The sequence below is a fragment of the Sinohyriopsis cumingii genome, chromosome 11 (genome assembly GCF_028554795.1).
Source record: "Sinohyriopsis cumingii isolate HCF-2022 chromosome 11, ASM2855479v2, whole genome shotgun sequence".
Classification (NCBI taxonomy): Eukaryota; Metazoa; Mollusca; class Bivalvia; order Unionida; family Unionidae; genus Sinohyriopsis; species Sinohyriopsis cumingii.
In genome coordinates, this window is record NC_142971.1 from 24683520 (window position 1) to 24708189 (window position 24670).

At 34.0% G+C, this 24670-nt stretch overlaps 1 protein-coding gene across 4 annotated transcripts in view; it reads left to right on the forward strand.

Annotated features, from left to right (window-relative positions):
- The window catches only part of LOC149787795 (receptor-type tyrosine-protein phosphatase R-like), a 160566-nt gene extending 155169 nt beyond the window's left edge, over positions 1-5397 (forward strand). Inside the window, exons 15-16 of one of the 4 annotated variants that reach the window (XR_016424101.1) lie at positions 802-3268; positions 3340-5397. Coding sequence is in view for 1 of the 4 variants with exons in the window: in XM_089974000.1 (XP_089830126.1) it covers positions 802-913 (112 nt within the window). In the remaining 3 variants the exon portion in view is untranslated. Of the gene's footprint in view, positions 1-801 lie in introns of all 4 variants that reach the window. The other 3 variants (XR_016424103.1, XR_016424102.1, XM_089974000.1) reach the window with 3 other exon arrangements.
- The last annotated feature ends 19273 nt before the right edge of the window (positions 5398-24670 follow it).

The window sequence follows — 24670 nt, forward strand, 5'->3', positions numbered from 1 at the left end:
TTGCCACCAGCCTAACATTTTTACTGGAACTGTTTGCTAACCAACATCATTCAGGCTGTGGGATGGAGTCCACATTCTCTAGCTTTTATCTCAGAGATCTGTCATGCCCAATTCAAACTGGTAGGACCCATATCCTCAGCTCAACAGGTTACCCTTCCAGGTTAATCAACAGCTTCTTAAAATGCAGCGGTGGGTGGGGGGCCTAGTAGCTGTCTCATACACCTTAGGGGACCGGAGATGGTATCTCTGGGGTAAGGGATGTACCGCCCTCCACCTCTTACCTATTCTCCTAAGGTGTTATGATTGGGTAATGTATTTATAGAAGAAACAAAGTAGTAAAATGTGTTTCTTCAAGAATACTTACCTAATCATAATACACGTACAGCCTCCTGGCCTCTCAGCAGTTACATTCATAGAGTGAGTGCCTTCTGCTGCTCCAGTAGTAACTGACACATTCTGAGAATTGCAAGTCTTACTCATTAGGGGAGATCGCTCTTTCTGACCTCTTCATAGGTCAACATAATTTTACCTCCCTTCAGCTAAAAGTAGTTTCTGGGAGGGCTGGATTTGCAAGGTAGTAGTAGTTCTCCTAAGGTATTATGATTGGGCAAGTATTGTGGAAGAAATATTTTACATGGAAAAATTGGTGTTATATATATATATATATATATATATATATATATATATATATATATATATATATATATATATATATATATATGTACGTGTGTGTGTGTGTGTGTTTTGGATCATATAGATAAATGTCTTTCATGTTAAAGCTCTTTTCTTTACCCCTTTCAGGGGAGGCATGATCCAAACCCATGAACAGTATGCCTTCATCCACCAGGCCTTGTGTGAATATGAGAAAGAACTGGCAGCTGAACCCTCCGACTCGTCTTACCCAGCTGATTGACAGTTGTACACTGTTAGTCAAAATTGTTGGCAGGTTATGTGTAGTTCACATGCAGATCATGGTTGGCCTTTCTGTCCAGTGACAACCAGAAATCTTACTCTAAAACAACATATCTCTTTTATACTGTTTGATGCGAGTCTATGGATTTGATGAATGATCTGTCTGCATTTGATTAATCTTTTTGTGCAGAATTAGCAGAAGTGTTAGAGATAGTCTCACATCTAAAAGCAGGCATTCATAATACTGCCATCATTGCTCATTGATTTTGTATACAGTACATTGTTTGGCTATCAGCCTGAGTTTTTTTTTTAACTTTACCAGAACATTTATTGTGATGGTTGGTTATAAAAATTGCAGGGTTCTGTATGCTTGAAATCAGTTGAATGTGTTGCTGTTAACACCTCATCAATATGAATGCATGACTGCACCATCACTTTCAGTATGACGTGTGCAGAAAGGCTGCAGATGATGTTGGATTTAATGTTACCTTGATGCTGGTTGGTCATTTTAGAAGGAGTCTAGTTGGAAAAGGAGTAGCGGAGCAGAGCTTTTACAAAAGATGACTGGACATGGAGTAAAAAAGTGTTGTATGTGGAAAATAGTGGGGTTTTATTTTATTTATTTTTCGGTGATATGTGTTTTGTCAAATGAAAGTTTTATATCATAAACTCATTGGTTGTTCTCATTGTCAACACAATCATTATTTTAAAATTGGTTTTACCTGTGCAATTTGTTTGCAGATTATTGAGCAAGAAAATAGAAACCATTTGAGCAATGCAAGTTAGTTTTGTTTAAGAGATACAGATATTATGTAAATATCATGCACAGCCATTTCTGAATTTTTCATTAATCACAAAATGTTTCTGTAACAGCTGTAATGAAAAATTAAGATGGCACTGTTTACTACATCAAGATTTAAAAATTTTAGATGTGCTTCATTGAATATAATATTTGTGTTGATAGGTCACATTGAAAGAAGTCGTGCCAAGTTCAATTGATTTTTACTCGTTGCTTTAAAATTAGCCAAAACTAGTTTTGAATCAGGACAGATGTAAAAGTTATTCAACGTGTATTTTTAATGTAGACAGACATCTTTTTAAAATAACTATTTAAAAATAGATATTATTTATCTATCTAAAAAAAACAACTATTTCTCTGTATGTGTGTGCTTACACACATGTGAAGGAGAACTAGTTCATCACTGCCTGTTGGCTTCTTTTTTACAGACCTGGGTCATTTGTTTAACCCATTTCACATTATGGACATGTATAAATCTTGTATTTAGGCCAAGATTTACTCCTGCTTCATAAAGATGTGAAATTGCTTTAAGTAAACAACTTAAGTTGTTGTTTAATGTGGACAAAATTGTCAGATATGGAAAATTTAAAACAGTGTAGTCATTATGGGGGGTTTGACATGGAACAGCAAATGTTACCATTATGGGGGGTTTGACATGGAACAACAAATGTTACCATTATGGGGGGTTTGACATGGAACAGAACATGTAGTCATTATGGAGGTTTGACATGGAACAGCAAATGTTACCATTATTTGGGGGTTTGACATGGAACAGCAAGCGTCAACATTATGGGGGTTTGAACTTGAACAGTAAATGTAGCCATATTTGGGGTTTGACATAAAACAGCAAATGTAACCATCATGGGAGTTTGATGTGGAACAGCAAATGTAGCCATTAAGTGGGTTCGATATGGAACAGCAAGTGTAGCCATTATGGCGGTTTGACATGGAACAGCAAATGTTGCCATTTTGGGGGTTTGGGTTGGTACAGCAAATGTAGACATTAAATGGGTTCGATATGGAACAGCAAGTGTAGCCATTTTGGGGGTTTGGGTTGGAACAGCAAATATTGCCATTTTGGGGGTTTGGGTTGGAACAGCAAATGTTAACCATTATGGGGGGTTTGGGTTGAAACTGCAAGTGTTACCATTACGGGGGTTTGGGTTGAAACAGCAAGTGTAACGATTATGGGGGTTTGACATGGAACAGCAAATGTTACCATTATGGGGTGGGGTTGACATGGAACAGCAAATGTAGCCATTTTGGAGGTTTGGGTTGAAACAGCAAGTGTAACCATTATGGGGGTTTGACATGGAACAGCAGATGTTACCATTATGGGGGGGTTGACATGGAACAGCAAGTGTCAACATTATGGGGGTTTGAACTTGAACACTAAATGTAGCCGTATTTGGGGTTTGACATGAAACAGCAAATGTAACCATCATGGGAGTTTGATGTGGAACAGCAAGTGTAGCCATTAAGTGGGTCCGATATGGAACAGCAAGTGTAGCCATTATGGTGGTTTGACATGGAACAGCAAATGTTGCCATTTTGGGGGTTTGGGTTGGAACAGCAAGTGTACCATTAAATGGGTTTGATATGGAACAGCAAATGTAGCCATTTTGGAGGTTTGGGTTGAAACAGCAAGTGTAACCATTATGGGGGTTTGACATGGAACAGCAAATGTTACCATTATGGGGGGGGGGTTGACATGGAACAGCAAATGTAGCCATTATGGGGGGTCTGACATGGAACAGCAAATGTAGCCATTTTGGAGGTTTGGGTTGAAACAGCAAATGTTACCATTATGGGGGTTTGGGTTGAAACAGCAAATGTAGCCATTATGGTGGTTTTACATGGAACAGCAAATGTTGCTATTTTGGGGGTTTGGGTTGAAACAGCAAATGTAGCCATTATGCAGGTTTGACATGGAACAGCAAATGTTACCATTATGGGGGGTTTGACATGGAACAGAACATGTAGTCATTATGGAGGTTTGACATGGAACAGCAAATGTAGCCATTTTGGGAGTTTGACATGGAACAGCAAGTGTAGTCATTATGGTGGTTTGATGTAGAACAGCAAATGTTGCCATTTTGGGGGTTTGGGTTGAAACAGCAAGTGTAACCATTATGGGGGTTTAACATGAAACTGCAAACGATGCCATTGTGCAGGTTTGATGTGGAACAAGAAACATAGCCATTATGTGGGTTTTGATGTGACCATTATGGGGGTTGGACATGGAACATCAAATGTAGCCATTATGTGGTTTGACATGGAACAAGCAACATAGCTGTTATGTGGTTTCACATGGAACAGCAAGTGTACCTATTATGGGGGTTTGAGATAGCCAGTTTTGGGGATTCACATAGAATAACTAAAATGGTTCATAAATTAATGGTCTCATTTTTTATTTGAAATGTGTATCATCATTGTCTTCTTGAAAATGACAAGATTACATTATTACATTTTTATGAAATAAGGGGAACTGTGGCTGCTCATCTGGTTGAGTTTCGAATTTCTAATCCAATCGTGGCTTTTGTACCCAATCATGAAAGCCAAGGTCAGCTGCCTTGGTCTTCCTTTGGGAAAGGTACTTAGCTCTTGTTTCCTCTGAATGGTATGGCCAGTAATGTTAAAAGTGTCATCATAGCCTGCCATCCACACAACCATCAAGTGAACAAAGATATTCTCTTTTAATACAATATATTTGTATTGTTTAAATTCTGTACATCTGTGTATATTTATGCCTTTACTAGTTATGAAATAAATCATCAGTTACTTGAGTTTACTGCAGAATACAACTGCGGACTAACAAAACTTGATAACAGTCACTTCATGCTAGCTACAGTGCCTTTACATTATAAGTACGTGTAAACATTTTATATACAGTTGTGAATAATGATAAACATTATTAATTAATACACATTTTGATACTTGCAATTCACACACACAACTACTCTCTCATGGACTAGGGTGGGTATTTTATCTTCAGATCTGCAACCTTTACGATTTCATTGTAAGGTTTTCTAAGACATTTTAAATTTCAGTTTTACAGAACAATAGCAAAACATGCAAATATACAGTAATTGCAGTCAGATCTGGATATTGGTTTGTCCAAGTTCAGTTTGGAATTCTGGCTTTTATATTAGACTTGGTACAGTTAATCAAAGAACCAGACTTGCTATACAGGGTTAGCAAAGGTGCATTAATCTATGTTGTTCATACAAAATGCCCACATGCTCAAACATTTGCTTGTACATAATAGCATCGTCTGGAAAATGTCCAACAAACAAAGATGTGTTGAAGGCAAGAGTTACAATCAGGCTTCTAAACAGTCCAAAAAACTAACACAGAAACACAAACGTTATATTTAGATACTTAGTATTGTTTGTAAAAAAAAAAAGGCAACAGTTGCATTTATTGGATACAATTTGTCAAAATTTGAGTACTTCATATGGTGGGAGAAATAAAAAAAACACATGGCCTAAAGATTACATCAAGTTGAAGATTGAGCAAGAAGTATTTGACCTCCATGGGTTTTGTAACTACAGTTTCTATAACTGAACTAGAGGTTGTTAAAGCCAAAGTATTCTTTACAGTACATTAGCTGGATATAATGTAGCCTTTACAGATTTGGACCAAACTTATAAACTTGTCAAATAAATCTTTTCCAGTTCAACAAATGTTTTACATTATTTTTTGTTACACCCTGCTAAAAATTGATCTCGTGGAAAAATATAAACTGCTTTACTAAAAAGGTCTTTAGGGTTGGCAGGTCTAGAACTTTATTTATAGGTCATTGCTTCATTAATTATTTGTACACACACAAACAGCTTTTGTGAAATTAGAGTAAACAGTACATCTGATATTTAGATCTGTTTTTTGGGTTCCAGACTAGGGATAAGGATTGATTAGGAGAGTATTTGTACATAATAATGTTATCCACATGATAATATTAGGCCTTGATTTGTTAATGACATGTGTTATTGAAATATACAATGGAGATTCCTTCTTAATAATTACATATTACCAGTATCTAAGATTCCGAATAATAATGCTGCTGAATAGGCAATATACTTAGAAAAGATTAATAATATTTATGTTACAGTGTGAGTACAAAACTTTTTCATCAACTTTGTCTCTCCTTAAGTTAATCATTTTTAGATACAGAAAGTATATTTACAGGAATATTTACAAACTTATTTTACTTGACTGGAAAATTAGATATTATGGGTTGTTCCATTTAAACATAATGGTACCCAGGGAAGGCACTTAAAAAAAATGTATGCCAGGATACTCTGATTACTCGGGGCAATTCATATGAAAATGATACACAGTTCTAATTGCATCTGTGGATGACTACTCCACATTAAAAGTGCCTTCCCTGGAAACCAAGTATATTTTACTGGAACAGCCCTTACTGCCATGATGAGACTATTTATGGAAAAACCATCAAACTGTCTGGAATGTTTCATACAGCTGGTTCAACTGAGTTTCCAAAGATGCAAGTTTATAAGAAAATATGCCAAAAAGTATTTCTTTTAAAACCCTCTGTATTTATTTAGTTAGCCAATAGAAGTGCAAGTCAGAAGGAAAACATCTTTTCAGTACATTGAAAATATGGAGAACATTTTGCTACCTGAGTGACTTGAGGTAATAGTTGTTGTTGTTGCTGTGGGGTTTAACGCCACTTTTCAGCACATGATAAGCTATACATGGTGGTCAGTATTATTGGTGGAGGAAGAACCCGGGAAAACCCTGGAAAGAACCACCAACCCATGAGAAGCTACTGGCAAGCTTTCTTATTGAGATAATAGACCTGTACTATACTTGTTATAACATGGCATGTCATTGCAGAGAATATGATTTGTTGCTCCCAAACTCTGACACTGTCATGTTTTGAAAAACACCACTTAAGTATATGCCAGTTACATGTAGCATGTATAAATTGTAAACAGTCCTACTTAGAAGTCATGTAAAACTATCCTTAGGGCAGCATATACAACTATTAAAGCCCATATAAAATTTTCCAGGTGGACTTGAGGCGGTTTTCAGACAGGGTTTTTAAGCGCTTTCTGCCTAAACCATAATTGCTCATTTTAAGGGAGCTTAGGTGAATTCAGGGCCGAATTTGAGGCAAAATATGCATATTAGTTGTCCTAATATTCCATTTAATTAAAAAGGTTTCCGCCTGAAATAAAAATCCGCCTGAAATCCTATTTCAGGCGGATTTCAGATGGGTTTCTTAAGCATTTTCTGCCTAACCATAAACCTAAAGAAGCTTAGGCAAATTTTAAGCAGACTTTTGGTGGATTTCTGGTGGAATTTTGGGCAAAATATGCAGATTATTTGTCCTAAGTATCCACTTAAACAAAACAAAAAAACATCTAAGATTTCCTCCGCAAATAAAATTCTGCCTGAAGAAGAAAAAAAAGACGGAAATTTCCACCTGAAATAAAAATCTGCCTACAGTTTCCGTCTGAAAATAAGGCTGCCTAAAATGTCTACAGATTTCTATTAAACTGCCTAAGGATTCTTATACATCATTGGGAATCGGTGATAAATATTTACAATAATTTTTAAAATGGATCGTAAATTTTATTTTGACAGACATTATCAAACAAGATTTAGGTTTTTCTTGTCCTGATTTTCTTATATACAAAAACCTAATCCACGATGGCATCACTTAAGTTTTTTTTCATTTCACTGAAAGCTTGGTGAGATTCCACAAGTATTTTGACCAAAACTTTCATTGAAATTTTGGTGAGATCTCACTAAAATTTCAATGAAATATTTGTGAGGTTTCACAAATAAATTTGGACAAAACTTTTACTTTTGGTGAGATCTCTAACATTTCATTGAAAGTTTTGTGAGAGTTTGCTAAAACTTTTGTGAGATTTCACTAAAATTTTGATCATTATATAGTATTTTACTGAAGTTTCAGTAATTTTTATGACATTTCAAAAGGTTTCAAATAAATGACGTATGTGAATTAAACAGGATTTTATTAACCAAGGTATATTTTAATATTTCAGTGTACATGAAACAAAATTATATGGATGTAATTTATGACATCCAGGGCAAGAGATATGGTTAATGACAATAATACAAATAATAAAGACTTTATTTAGCAAAGGTAACTCAGTTAGTTACAGAACTAATCTACCTTGAGGCCTTCTATCTGTTGTGTACAATATATATATATATATATATATATATATATATATATATATATATATATATATATATATAGTATATACAACATGATGTGAAGAATCTGGCTTGACACTAAATAATTATGTGATTTTAAAAATCAAAGTATCAAGCCTGGAACATAAGCACAGGCATCTGCGAACACATTAACATATATAAAATAGTATCCTGCTTTGAATTATTAAACTGAAAATGATGCAGAATTACAGAAAAGCAACCATTTGAGACATCAGTTATGAAAAAATAAATGCTAGGAGCCTGCTTTATGTCACTTGTACTGCAGACTTGATTTTTGATTAATGTACAAACTGTGATGATGTTGTGGTCTCTTGAGTTAGTCCTTGTTCCATATAATGTTTATCATAATATAATTACTCTTATTTTACACTGAATTCTAACACAACTAGAATAATTTGATAATATAAACAATAATATACCACTCACAATATTGAAGGATGATTCCACTTGTGGGCCAAGAAAACTCTGCAAAGATATGACTATCTTTGATAGACATGGGTATCTAGCAACAGTATCAACAATTCCCACCAGTGATCTATACATTGTCTCTCCTTAAACTCTGGAAGTTATTCAGTTTGAGGTTTGAGGTTGTATAGCTTTGAAATCATCCTGGTTTAATTCCTTTTCATAATTAGCATGTTAGCCATCACTGTAAAGCACTTTATGGCACAAAAAGCAAAATGCTAATCCTGGCGATCAGTTTTCATACAGACTGACCAATTACATTCCCATCGACTTTGCATTCAAGCTGTTCTCACTGTCGTACATTTTTCAAAAGGTTACAGCGATCATCTTTTAAATAATGTACAGAACAAATACTTATTAGAAAGCTCATTGCAGAATGGGACTGGATTGAGCATTATTTTTTTTTAAAAAGCAGTTTTGCAGACAGTATTTAAAAAAGGTTCAAATCGAGGAAAATCAGATTCAGGTCAGGAGAAAAGCAAAATTCTGCTTTAAAACAGAAAACATGAAAACAATTGAAGTTAAAAATACAAGAACAACAACAACAACAACAAAAGTTTGAACAACAACATGGAAAGAAGTTATTGTTCCCAAAATGATCAATAAAATTACAGCTATCAGAAACAGGAAACATAAATGTTCTTTAAAATCATTCAAGTTGTACAAGATTCAAAAAAATAAATTTTATTATATCTTATTGATATTTTTTATTGAAATGTCAGTGATATTACAATCACAAAATTCCACTATATTTCCAGAATTTCTGGCAAACTCTAAGTGAAATTTCAATCGGAAAATTTCACTGATATTTTCAGAATTTTTGGTTAAAATTTCCTAAAATACAATAATTTTAGTGGGAAGAAAAACATTTGGGTGAATGTCAAAAAAATGTCACTGTGACTTTGCTGAAATTTCAGTCACATTTTCACTAACGTATGATTTTTGTAGAGCATATTTTAATAGAAAGCAAAAAAAATTATTTTACTGAGTAAAAATCAGATCAAGCCCAAAATCCACCTTGCATCAAAGTCCAAAGATTCATCTATGCTTGTTCTTCTTTTGATAAAGTTAAAAATTACGCCTAACATTTCCGCGAAAATCAGTCTGAGTGCAAAATCTGTCTTAAAGTAGGAAAATGAACTTGACAATCAGAACATTTCCATCTAACAATTATCCATTAGAAGGAATATAAGAAATATTACGCTTATATATTATACGGATTTAGTCTGTCACCTTAGCCTTATTTTGGCGGAATACGCCCCCTGAATCCACCTAAAATCCAGGTAGAATCTGCCTAAAAATTTTGTATGGGAGGGCAAAGAGATCAGGGGTAAACAGCTATCATTTCATCTGTTACTTAATTGGCTAACAATGACTAGGGTGATATGTTGAGCACTGGGGGGGGGGGGCATTTTGCTAATTTGCATCGGTAAAGTTCACAATATGGAACAACCCAATTCATTTTAAGTTACTAATTGAAAGAGGTACTAAATGCATGTAGAAGAAAAGTTATTACACATCATTTTCTTGAATGAGAATGTTGAAGCCATCTGTATTAAAATTATTGGCAATTATTATGAACAGTGGAAACGTTTCTTTGAAGTTCGATTTTACTGCATATATAAAACGCAAAGCATGATAAATTCATTTGGCAGAATAGTGTTCAAGTGTGATTCATTTTTTAAAGTGATTATTCCAGAAGCAAATAAGGTAACAGCAAAGCATGAAAAGCCCAGCAAAAGTAAATTTTATAACTCCAGGTTGACTTGTCAAACAAGGGTCAGGCTTTTTATTCTTTGCATGTACTGCTAAACAACATATCAACACAAGTCATTCTGTAGTTATGACATCTGTCCAAATTGTAGCACCACCTGTATGGAATATATTCAACATGCTGTCTTGAACATTCAGATTAGTTCTTTTTATTATTATTCATTATCTTTATCTTGTTAAAATACTATTAATCAGCAGGTGCTTTTCAGGATAATTTTAGTCATGAAATAGATTGATTGAAAGATGTCGTTTTTGCACAGTTAATTTGTGTTGATAAGGCATTAACAAATATAAAACCTGAACAGACAAAGGCATTTATTTACTGCTGTATAATCTGTAAAGCCTGCATTAAACTTGAAAATATGATGTCACCTCCCCCATTCCCCCAATGAAATGGTCTGTACCAAATGAGATGTATATTTATTATTCCACATCTAATTAAACACATATTTTGCCATCTAATGGATTTTAAAGACAAACTTGTGTATGTTTTCATTTAATGTATATGTGATTGTATGTGTTTGCTCCTTAGCAAATACTATGGCGAAGATACTTAACACTTTTAAGTCTACCAACTATTTCTTCCTTTTTAAGTGTATGAAATGCTTTGAGGAAAACAGACAAGTTATTTTCTTTTATTCAAATTTGAATTTCCAATCATTTTCAATAGGTTTATATGAAAAGTTAGCTTATTCTCAATTGGATGACCTCACTTTTTTGGATCAAGTGCACTGACCCCACTTGGGACCTCCAATCACACTTTTGGGGTTTTAAAAAAAACCATTACAGTCTGGGAATATGGCAGGTACGCTGCATCCATACGTGTAACATTCTGCTGCTATACCCTGTGTAATGTGCATTATTGACCAATGAGGTTTAGCTACATTGCTTTGACCAGTTCAACTAGTGTAGGTGTCACACCATAGATAATAAAATAATTGCCATTTGGTATGGAAAGAACAAAGGATAAAAAAGATTGAAAATTTGATAGATTTGAAATTTAAAATACATATTTGAACAGGATGCAGTGAGATGTAAGGATAACATTCAATATTCTCAGCTCCAGACACTATTTATGGTGCTTGTTTCATGCACACTTTAGGAATGCCAAAAATAATGAAAATAAAGTCACTTTAACCTATTATTTTGTAAAGTGCACACTTTCTTTTGTATTTAAGGTTGGACAAAACTGTTACACATGAAATAATGCCCTGTTGCAGAAGTGTTGAACTTACTTGCTTGTAATGACTGCTGTGAGCAAGTTATGAAAAATAGCAATTTCCAAGAACTAAATAGTTCATTGTTCTTAAAGAATACTGTCATTGTTAATTGAACCTTACCCCTTTGTTACCCAGCAGTAAAAATGTCCTCTTCACATTGGAAATATTCTTCTTTTATCAATGGCCATGTTGGGATTTAAGGGTTGACTCAGCTTCCAGCAAGTTTAGACCTATTTCAGTTAGTTTACGGGCATGATGCAATATGTGTTTCGTTATCTGCAATATCTTTTACTGAAAAATGAAAGATATTCCTTATCTCATGGAAGAAATCTCAGAAATATTAGTCTACTATTTCAATATTTATACTATACTTTTTCAATATTTATACTATACTTTTTCAATATTTATACTATACCTTTCTAATATTTATAATATATAGGTTTCCCGAACTCCTTAATGTACTTATGAAAATGTATTCATTCTTAGTGGCTTAGACAATTAAGAAATATTACGATAGTAACATATCATTATGCATTGGTCCTAAAGCTTCTTGAACCCACAGCTCACTTCCTGGTATTCTCTTTATGGTTGATAAATCACCTGCAGCAAGCCCATGGCTCACTTGTAGTTTTAGAACCAATGACCAAAAGGATCAGTAATTTTGTTGGATGTTAAATTCAGAAGTTTGAATGAAATAACTTTGTAAAAATTCAGTCAGTTTCAACATTTGAATTATATCAGAGTTGAATGTATTATCAATGTTTGTTCACGCATGTTCATTGCAGATGTCAGATATAATTTTCATTATTCAATTGAATTTTATGTTTCTGCCATGACTACTACAAAGTTACTTTTATTAGTTTCTTGAAGCAAATGACTATTCAAAATATATCAATTTAAAGTAGTACTGGACTACTTGGAAAAGGCTACAGAAATTTATAATTTTGTTAGACTACCAAATCATGTATCAGAACACCAGTGTATTGTGACTAATTTTGAAAAGGTATAAGAATTAAAAAGTATTGGCTAACTAAAATTACTTTTGTGGAACCTCACGTTTAGAATATGGTCAATTTGAAATTTTTCACACATCACTTTATATTTTAGAATGCCTGGATGGCTGGCGAATATGTTTATAATAAGGGGAAGGTGTGTGAAGACTGAAAAAAGATCAATCAATGAAAATGTAAATTATAGCTACATATCCAGTCAGTTGTTGATCTGTGTTGTATTCTGTTTTCTATCCAATCAAGTAAAGGATGTTGAATAAAAATAAAATTACAGTATGCAAATCCTACCTGGTAAGAGCTAGCAGCTGTTTCAAGTAAACCTATTTCAGCTGACCAATAGAAAACTTTGAAATATTATTTTGTAAACAAAAGTAAAGTATCCAAGATCAATAAAGTATCCAACATTAATCAGTGGTTTATGCTACTTATTAGCAAACCTGATCAAAGATGGCAAGTGAACCAAGGAGACATAAGTGGACTTTACTGAAAATTCTATCCCTTTTTTAAACAGTAGTATATAATTTTTAAGGGCTTTTTGTCAAATTTAAAATAGACCCTTTTCTAATTTATTCTTTTTAAGTGATGGATTTGGAAGCAAAGTTTAGGTTGCTTGAAATATATTTTGTGTTTTATTAGCACAAATTAATTCAGTGTTAAAAAAATTATCCATAAGACCAGATTCTAATAACGTGCATATGCTGTTTTTGCTTGTAACTTTTTACCTTCTGCAAGTACTTGCTGCCCAGGACAGAGAGAGTATTATTAGCAGCTTGTATATGCATCTCTGGGGTTACAAGGCTATTTTTTGGTCGTATATATGTGTTAGCAGAAGGTAAAGAGTTAATACTGTGATAGGAAATGTTTAATTTGTAATCATGCACATATAGATTTCAAGTGGTACATTTTGTACACTTTTATCGGGTTTTGATTTTGCTGACACTAGTAACAATTGTTTTCCTTACTAAAATGCTTTGTAATTTAATAGATATTCTACTTGAGACAATTGTTTTCCTTACTAAAATGCTTTGTAATTTAATAGATATTCTACTTGAGACAATTGTTTTCCTTACTAAAATGCTTTGTAATTTAATATATATTCTACTTGAGACAATTGTTTTCCTTACTAAAATGCTTTGTAATTTAATAGATATTCTACTTGAGGCATCATTTACAGCTGATTAATCTGATTTTTTAGAACTAAAAGTGTGAAAGGAAAACAAAATTAGTAAATTCTGTTACAACAAACACCTGACTTACCTAGTTCCCAAGAGTTCTTTTGTGTTACTTGAAATCTCACAAATCACTTTGTTGTTTCACTGAATTTAATTTTCATTGAAAAATTAAGTAAGTCTAGAGCTGCTGCTAGGGCATGTGAATCACACAAAATTTGTTCAAATTTGCACACTTAACAGTGATATGCCAGAACCCCACAAATTAATTTGAAGTTGTGCATATGATATGCTCTGTGCAGGATACAATTTTTATTCAGCCATTCACCCTTAAAGTGTCTGTTGTGACATGTGAAACTGGTAGAGGTATCATAGCACTTGTAATGACATCTGTCTTTTTTCAGGTAGGCAACTACATCTTTTTCTTTGCACATCTGGGTTCTTCAACTTGACATAAATGGTTCTTAAAATAAGTTTGATTTACACTTTGGGCCCTGTAACGAGTATTTTGTTGTCGTTTGAACCTTGCATCAAGGAAGTTTTACAATAGCATGTCTAAAATACAGGCTATTGAGAATACTGTAAATGGCTGATTCCAAGCATGGTTCATCTTTACATGACAATTTACAAATACTGATGATGCCAATCCTTTTTTTTTAGTTATGAAGTATATCAGATTGTTGGAGATGGGGAAAGTGTAATGGAGATACCAGTGAGTGATTTTGAACCCAAAAATGGTGTTAAATATGAGCCTGAGATACGCATAGACAAAAACAGATGGCATGCTGGTCAAACCCCTTGCAAAGGGATTTCAAAATGGCACAATGACAAGCCTAATTAGAACACAGACAATTTAAAAGTAGAAAGCAATTTTCATTTCTTTTGTCAAATAGTTTAGTGCCCCTGTTCTTCTGCTACAACACTATATAGGCTACTTAGGGTTAAAATAAATGGAATAAAAATCTAAAAATGAATTTAGCAGGAAAGATATTTCAACAAAATATCTCTGTCTGAACAAGCAGACTAGAGCATTGATGGACTTGAAACCTCAATGCAGCCTTATGGAGCAGATAAGGAATTGTGGTATAGCATTCTGTAAAGCACTGTTTCAAGAATGTGAAACATTTGGCAGAGCTTATGTTAGACACTACCTGTGAGCTGTGGAAAATTGAATAACAATCATAAAGAGCAATTTCCCAACTTGCTCCAGCTGGCTGAGCTAGCTATGTATATGATCCTTCATATGGCAGGATGGGAAAGTGGGTCCTCAGCACAAAGCTATTCATATATTGGTAAGGAACAGTTTAATGTCAGAAACCACAGATTATATTTCAACAACTAGAGGCAACATCTACCATTTAGATGTCAATAGAGATCTAACAAAGTGGAGTAGCAAGAGAGATATATTGAAGTATTATATAATATTGAACAATGTTTCCTCTCCCCTCCTTTTTCTATTGTCCCGTTTGTTTTGGTGATTAAGGGGAGCTTTCCCATTTCAGTAAAATCCTGGCAGCATCTCTCTAATTCAGTAGCCATTTATGAATCCAAATGTTTTTTGTTTTAGACAACTAATTTCTTTATTTTTTTATTTTTCATTTTAAAAAAATTAAATTAAAAAAAGTTAATATGAACTTGCATTCATGTGAAATTTGTGCAGGTTGAATTCACTAATACTAACATAGTGTAATTCAGCAAAATAAAGTTAAGATTTTTTAATTCTGTAAATTGAAATGACAACATGCAAATTTATATAAATTTTCAGTAGTCATACCTGTTTTTTGTGATACATTCTGTGGTTTATTACATGTTCATGTCTGATTTCGATATTATGGGAGTTTTGAAATAGAAACAGCTCTTGATTTGAAAAATGCACATTTTTTCAAGCTAAAATATTCATTTCATTCACTATTGGTCATAGATGACTCTTTAAAAGAAAACAAAATTCATCCTAGAGAAGACCTGGGAATATTTCTTTAAAAAATGCATCAGAACCATGAAAACAAGAAAAAAATTATTGTATCAGTATTTTTATGAAGATGATAGTTTATATTAATGTTTTGACAATTCTATTTTTATTCTTTTTTTTTTCTGGCCTTCATGTTAATATATAGAACACTTCTGGCTTCACTACATTAAGTGGTGCAAATTTACACAAATATTTTGGAAGTTTCATAAGTGTAGAAACCATTAGGAAGCGGTCATTTGTGACAGTCATGAAAAATGTTGAAATGAATTTCTTGTTTATGTTGTTTAATAGTGAAACAGGATCCTAGGTCTTGCAAAATATCCCATTTTTATTCCATGCAGGGTATAAAATAATTTTGGTTCTAGAATGCCTGAAGTGAGCTTGGGAGTGAGGAGTCGGGAAGGAAGATAGAGGACTGCAGTTTTAGACTAATTTTAACCAGCTTGACTATTACACTACTGGTTTATTTCATGTTATGTGTGTCAAAATTGTTCATTTATATATACACACACACACACACACACACACACACACACACACACACACACACATACATACATACATACATTAGCTTAAGTAAAGATAATTGCATTTTAACTTGAAGGGGGATTATGCTTTTGAACCGAATTCTGTTTTATTGTCAGCAAAGTGTTTCAGCTCATGCACACCAAAAATTTAACTGAAGCAAATATAAATCTTAACTTAAGCATAACTTTTGCATTTTAACTTGAGCTTAATTCATCTTTGCTTAAGCTAAGTGGAATAAAGCTTAAGGATAAATGCATACTTTTGACACATACTATGCCATACAGGTAATTGAAGCTTGAAATTATCTCACTGAGTTGTTTAAAGTGATACAGTTTATGTACATACTGTATATCCAATGTGTTACACTATCTTCATTTCTCTAAATGTTAGCATGGTAATTTATAATTTCTTTGTTCAGTCCATTTTGCATTACAGCTGACTCATTTTTCTCTTGCACTGGGTCTTGCAAAAGAGTGTGGTTAATATATATCAGCTTGTTATTGGAACATCTATCTGTAATTGCTATAAACAGTTTTTGTGACCATGCTATCTCTATAATTTAGTTTTAAATGTGGATATTACGCATCATGAGACTATCATCACAATCATTCTAGATGTTGATAATTAATTTGAAGTGATTTTTCTTCATAAATTTGCACTTTTTTATGGGAGCACCAAATTTATTTTTCATTGTTGGCACCCTTAAAGTTGACATAAATGAGTGTTTAAGGATGTTTTTTTTGTTTGTTTATTTTTTCTTCTTTAGGTTTATTCTCCATTTTTCATTGTTGGCACCCATAACATTTACATGAATGAGAGTTTAAGGATGTTTTTTGTTTGTTTATTTTTCCTTCTTTACATTTATCCTCCATTTTAATATATACATTGTTTTCATTGTTATTTGTAGATTTTGGTCTTTGATCAGGTATGTCTTTTTTTTATTTATTTTTTATTTCAGATGGGTAGAAGTATTGATAATTATTGTTATGAATCCATTTTGATTGAATTTTCAATAGAAGAAACTTGTTAAAATCTAGATGTGTTTGTGCTTCGTACAATCAAAGTTGATTTCATCTTGATGTGATACTTAGGTGTTCTTCTTGCTGTGTGTTACATTCTTTGACTCTTTACAGACATACTGCACCTGGTATTATTTGACCACTGTGTTCCAGATCTTGTAAACTGTTTTTTATTGGCAAAAAATACAAATACTACAATGATTAATTGTAAATATGTTAGAGATGCAAATTAAAAAAAGTAAATTATTGGTATCTATTGTCTTGTTTATTAGAATGGTTTTTTTTTAATTAATCTGCCATGCCTGGGCAAAAAATCTGAATTTCAGTATTGTGCATTTTACATGTAAATGTTTTCATTTATCTATTCAGGTTATGTTTTGACTAACATTACCTGACCAGTTTACCATTTATTATATGTTAGGATGAAGTCCACTAATGAGAAATGTATTAATTTGCATGTATTTTGCAGATTGGATGTGCATGAGACAATTTTCACCAGATCATTAAAGCACAATGAATGAAAGTATGTTTTGCGAGTTGACTTGGCTCTCACTTAAAAGTTAGGCAGGTCATTCATATTGACTAGTGACAAAATGTAATTAGTGCTGCTATAAACATAAAGCAGTAGTTGAGGTGTCTAAAATGTAATTTAATATCAGAGTTCCCTCTGTCATGCCTGCATGAAGGTGATTTTCTCATGGTTTCATAATGCACTTCATAATTCAAGGCCAACACATAATTTGAATACACATAATTTGAATAGTTTTAGAGTACACATAATTTGAATAGAGTTAGAGTACACGTAATTTGAATAGTGTTATAGTACACATAATTTGAATAGTGTTAGAGTACACATGGAGAATCTTACACAAGTGTTTCCTAGACACCATGTATACTCACAAGTCAAATCCAACTGCAAACAACATAGACCAGATCTGCTGTCAAATAATGCATCAGCAGGTCAGGGTCTACATTGTTGTGCTGGTTACTCTTAATAAATTGCAGTGACCCAGATCTGCTGGCACATTGTGTACTGGCTGATCTGGGTCTGTGCAGTAGTTTGCATTTGACATTTGTTAAAGGCAACCCTATATGTTATGATAAAATAAATAAGGGTTAAAATGTGAAGTGTATTGCAATATTCAACGAATTTCATGCATTTTGATGTTAAACAGAAAGTTTAGAATCAGTATGTCATATTTATAGCATAACTACCAAGATTGTTTTCTTTTCTTTGACACTGTTTTGTGATACTTCTAGGAATTATTTCAGTGACACATTGTTATTTTACAATGTCACATGCAATATAGGGATTGTAAAATGTTTGCTGACAGTTTGTTTTGACTACAAGGTTAGATTTAGATCCAGGGTAAAGAGCCTTTCCAAATTTCCAAGGTAAAGAGCCTTTTGAAGTTTGCAGACTTTGTGTATGATCATGTGTCACGTTATAAGTAAGGAACAATAGCCAGATTGCAACATGTATATACTAGACCCTGAGGCTAGTTATTCAGTTCATAAATGTTGCGAGTGTCAGCCTTGCGTACAGTGAGTGTCAGAGCGATGTGTACACAGCTGGCCGGCTGGCTTATGTTATGATAGTGTAAGTTGACATAAAAAGGACGGGTGGGAAACCCGTTGTGTATAACATGGCCATAGGAACTTGTTACTGGTGCATTATTTGGCTGCGTGCGATTCACAGGTAAGTGGCATGAATTGCCGGTGTTGGGCTCAAAGGAACATCAAGTGGAGGTCATAAATCCACCCTTGACAGACTGCCAGGGAGGGGGTAATGTCTGCTAATTATGTAGACCATGGGTGAATTGACATCCACTCAGAATTGAGCAAGGCATGGCCACCATTGGAATCTCAAGTTTGAATCTAGTGTCTTGAAACTAAATGTCAGTAGTCGCTAAACCATCTTGCGGGAATTACATAAGGAAGTTATAAGCTACTCTGACGTCATTCACAATTGGCGAGAAACATTGTTATTCTGGGAATTACAAAGCTTCGGACAGGAAGCTTTTAGGGACTGGAGGAGCTGTAGGAGACAGAGAAGGGAAATACCGTGGTACAGTTGGTCCCGAGTCTCTGGGAGACAAGAAAAGGAGAGAATGGAAGTGAAGGAAGTGGAATGGTGAAGGACATAGTTATTGGACTGAAGGGGTACTGGGTACCAGTCAAGATGAGTAGAAAGATAGGACAGGAGGAAAATCTATCACACTAAGTCAGATGATGAAATAGGCCATCACTTGGTGGAACGAAAGACCAGTGATAGGGTTTTAAATATTGAATTTCATTTGAGGAAGGATTATCTGTTATTGAATGGCATTTAATTTGTTGTTTATTTGAATTCCACCTTTTGGGTGTTCAGTAATTTAACTGTCGGCTTAGCTGACTAGGGGCTCGGAGCTATGCATCTCCTTCATTACTTCAATGTCTAACAAAAACAAGCCAGGGTGGGTCTTCTGTAATAATTAAAGATAATACTGGGAGCAGTCCCCACCCCAACCTAAGGTAGTCTATGAGACCTTTACATCATCGTTCTGTGTGATAAAGTGTAGAATATTGTTGACAAATGTAAAAAGCTGTAAAACGAATCTGGTGAAAATAAAATAAAATCACTTTATACTGATAGAGTCAATCTGGAGTTGCAAATGTCAAAATTTTCTTTTTTCTTTCCATGATTGGAATTTGCCAGAATCGTTTTGAAAGGTCAAACATGGCGTCAGATTTTGGTGTCATCGATTCCTGGCATTGGAAATTAATGCTTGGTTACACTGTAAACTTTTTTATAGTTTGCACATATGCAGAAAGTATTTGATTTTGTAACTAGAATACATGGTGAACTCCAATTACTTTTACTTTGTTCTATGAAATTATTCTCAATCAAATATTGATTTTTTTCCCAAACATTCCTGCTTGAGAGGATGGGTCCTGAAAAGATGCTGCTTAACAGGTGTAGCATCTACAATTTCGGCTTCATTGTAGATTTTATTTGTTCATGTTGGAGCATCTGGGGAAAAAACCTGCACATGTATACATAATAGCTTGTGTTTTTGTGTTGGGTTTTTTTGTGGCTGTTGGTGGGAAAATTGCTGGTCCAGATTATTTAATATTTCTGAAATCTGAAGATCAGTTACTCCAAAGTCACTGCAGTCCGATTGCACACCATCGTCTAAATCTTTGCTGAGCTGGACAGGCACAACTCATTTGATTGAATAATCAGTATGGTTATCTCTATCAACATACTCCTTTAAAATATTTATGTGTCAAAGTTGTTTCTGTTTTCACCACTCAGGAATGTTAATGTATAATTTGAGCCATTTACATACGTTTCAACTGTACAAGGACCGTAATACATAGCCTGAAGAGGATTTTGAGGTATGGACAAGAGGGCAGAATTATATCACCAAGCTGAAAACTCGTTTCCTTTCTATTTCTGCCATACCTCAGTTTAAATTTTGAGTGCAAGATTTCTTTTTGCTATTTCACAGGCCTTTGACAACTTGTATTTGGAATCATTGACATAGTCAAGAAGATTAATTTCTGAATCTTCAGTTCAAAAAGTTTCTCTTTAACAACTTAAATGGTCCGCGGATAAAAACTAGTTCAGAAGGACTAAAACCTAAAGATTATTGTGGTAGGACTATATGGTCATAAACTTAAGTAACAGAAAAGAAGCAAAACCAGTAGGTTTTATCAAACTTAACAAATATAATTATCAAAGTTACAAATGAACAAATGAGAGAGGAACTTAGAGTATTATGAAGTGAATCCAAACTGGTCCTATGAAAGTCCTACATAAATAAAAAGTCCCTTATAAGTTTAAATACCGGAAATGTAATTGTCCTTTTAGAACCGTGACGTTGTCAAGATGGCGTTATCCAAAATTCCTTCGAATAATTTATAACGGTTCAGAATAATGTAGTCCAAATAATGAGCACTTTCTGTTTCCACTGAACAGTCCAAACCAATGTTTTTCCTCTTGAAAAATATCTAAATACAACACAAAATGTCTGCAGACTTGCATCAGGAACACAATAAGTGTGAATGACTCCAAAAATCAGAATTAATCTGAATGCTTAAAAGTTCTTCTTAAATACACCGCATATTGCGACTGTACTTCAGAATAGATCCCACGTGACAGCAGACACTATTGATTTTGCGTTGATTTAAGCATTCACGTGACCGCGCAACCAATGGGAAGCCACGGAATTATTCTCTAAATATCGATATCCCATCAGTAACCATATGCGCCATTTTAAGTCTTATTAATAAAATTATTTCTAATTGTCCACACATACGTAAACATCTATTTATAAATCCTATACAACATTATACCCAAGTCACGCGGCCAGACTGAACTGAAGATATTCTGTAGACATTATAGCCATGAATAAGAATTATAAAAATTAGACAAAATTATGTACCAGGAGTTACAAAAAAAAATATAGATTTACATAAAACTTGAACGGATTGCCTAACGGAAAATAACGACAAATGAACATACTCATCGCAAAGTCTGATGAAAGTTTGTAAAAGCCCCTTGACTTTCAGGGTGATAGAAGATTTAAACTGTTGGATGCCTAATGCATGCATGACTTGATGGAAATTTCAACACATAGAATTTTAGTCTTGATCAAACTGGACAGCGTTTGAGAAGGTCAACAAGTGTTTTAAAAAAAAGTATCCATGTGTTTGCTATGGTTTTAGCTTTAAAGGAATTGCGTATGGAATTTTTCCGATGCACACATAATGTCAACAAGTATCGGTTGCCTGGCTTGTGACTAGCATCATTCTACCATTCTTTTGTAAATGAATCGTCAAATGCAAGAATAGGCTGCAGAGGAACCTTCGGTATCTTTTGATTGGGCTTTCGTACCATTTGACAAGTGTAACATGATTTACAGTATTTAGAAACGTGACTTGAAATTTTGGCCAATAAAAATGATTCATTATCGTGTGATAAGTCTTACTGACTCCTATATGACAAGTGGATATGTAGTTTGCATTGTTTGTTAGTTTTTATTAATGTTAATGTAGGTTAAATATTAAGATTTTTATCTTACTCCGATTCAAGGACATTATGTTTATCATGTTCCATAGCATAATTTTAGTAACCGACCTTCTAATTATATTCGATTGTTGTAGAAACGAACTTTTGGCATTCATATTGGTTATTATTTTGTCTTAGTTTTTTATGTCTTATTGTTTACTGGAATTTTTTAAATATTTATTCGTGCTGTAATATCATGAAGCAGAATCAATCTTATTGTTGTGTTCACTATTTCTTTTGGGCTGGAATATAGTTATTTAAATTATTAAGTCGCTGGAAATGCAAATCAATAATGTTCTTTGACAGAGACATTCACTGTGAATTAGAGTGAATTAAAACAAGGATATCTTGGATTATATTGTTGTGATTAATCTAAAGACTGTTGGCATATCATCACAGTTCAGGCCATTATTATATTTGTACATTCGAGTCTACGTGCCAATACAGGCACGTCAACACCTTCAGCGTTGAATCTTATTTGAAATACCACTAAAGTTTATTTACAAGTTTATTTATTAGCACTGATGATAAAGCTTTTTGGACTATTTGGGATTTAATCCGTAATACTGTAAATTATTTTAAATTTTCACTTTTTATTCTGGGGAAACACATTATTTGTTCAATTTTACAAAACTTGCTGGTTTTCGCTCTTTTCTATTACTTTAAGACCTAAGATTGGTAATACAAGCCAAATGAGTTTCGTGGGTTAGACTAAGAATTTCCTGTCGATACTTAGGAAAAAAAATTTGATAGGTCACTGACCATTCATGAGCAGCAGGTACGTCAGATGGTCTCCATTTTCCCCCCCCATAATATCCACATTTTTTACAAAATAAACTGGTACTTGTATGACTTAAGTTTAGTTAATTGCCCTCTAAAACAAACATGATATTTCATGATCTTGTTCGTGTTCGACAACGAGTGATTATCTTTTGTCACCTTGATTAGAATAAAGAGATAAAAGAGCAGTAAAAAGAGGTCATTGTTATCAAAATATATTGATTGATCAATACCAGAAGTAAAAGTGACCTCATCAAAAGACTTGACAGTAAATGTGTCAGTTAAAGGAATAATTTCCTGATCAACATCATCCTCAAGAGGTAGCTCTAGCAGCTACACAGGTAGGGTATAAACCAGGGATTTCAATTTTAACAGGGTCAACTTTTTGTATCTAAACAAGTTTAGTCAGATACAAGTGGATTAACTACAGCCAGATCTTTGTATATGTCTTAGCGTACTAATAAATGAATACCCCAATGGGCAAAGAAGTTACTGTTCGATTCTCACGGGTCCTGAGACTAATTTGATGACACATTTATACCATGGAGATGAACATTAACAAAGCCGCACTCTACTTCCTGAATAAGAATACTTTCTTTAGAAGAAGACTTCTCAGATAAAGGCAAAATGCATGATAATGTTGTAGTTGTGGGGTTTGACGCCATGCTTTCTGCACAAAATAGGTTATACATAGCGGCCAGTATAAATGGTGGAGGAAGAACCCGGGAAAACCTCGAAAAGAACCACCGACCCACGAGAAGCTATTGGCAAGCTTTTTCACATACCCACATTGGCGAACCCGAGACTCGAACCCACTCAGACATTGGTGAGATGGCAGTGATCTGTAACTGTAAGCGCTTTGGACCTCGAGGCCCCTAAAACGCATGATAATAAAGGACTGTGGAGCTATGGTGTCCCATAACATTTTAATATGGATATGCTTGGATGAATCACCAATAATTGATATAGAACCTTTGGACATGAATGGTTCATAAATCCCCATAATAAAATCAGACTGGGTTTGTTTGACCAAACACATATATTGTTTTCAATACATGACGGTGACCCTGATCTCTTAAATACAAGAGGATTTGAATAGCTCTGGCTTTATTCTATTTATTTTCAGTCTGTAGTAATCAGAAGTAAACCGTCCATTCTTCTTGTAATAAGTGCACATAGGAAGAGATAAGGATTTTTAATCAGTCTTATCAGAAGTTTGATTCCTAAAAGTTGTGCCACATTGAGATTTGGAAGTACTCATACGAGACTGGATACTGAGATGGCTTTTTGTGGAGTTTTTGAGAAAGACAGACTGCTGAGAGGAAGGTATATTGACAAATGAAATTGAATCAATGAATAATCGTCAGCTATACGAGCAACATTTTCTAAAGATTCGACCTCTTGTTCATCAAGGTAGGTCTTAACGTCACTTTGGACGCAATTCTTAAACTTTTCAATTACTATGGGATGCCTGATGTTATCGTAATCTTGATTTACCTTAGCTGAGTGACATCTATCAAAGAGTTGTTATTTTTCCCTTGTAAATTTGAGTTTCCTTTTTACAGTTCTTAAACGTTTGTCGATATGCCTCGGGTACCAACTCATACCATTTCGAGAAAAAATATCCCATAACCACATCCTAATTAGCATTTGTTGTACGGACAGTAGGCTTCCAATAACTACACTTTGTAATATTCAAGTCCAATACTCTCTTGGCCATTTCAGTTTTTCAGCAA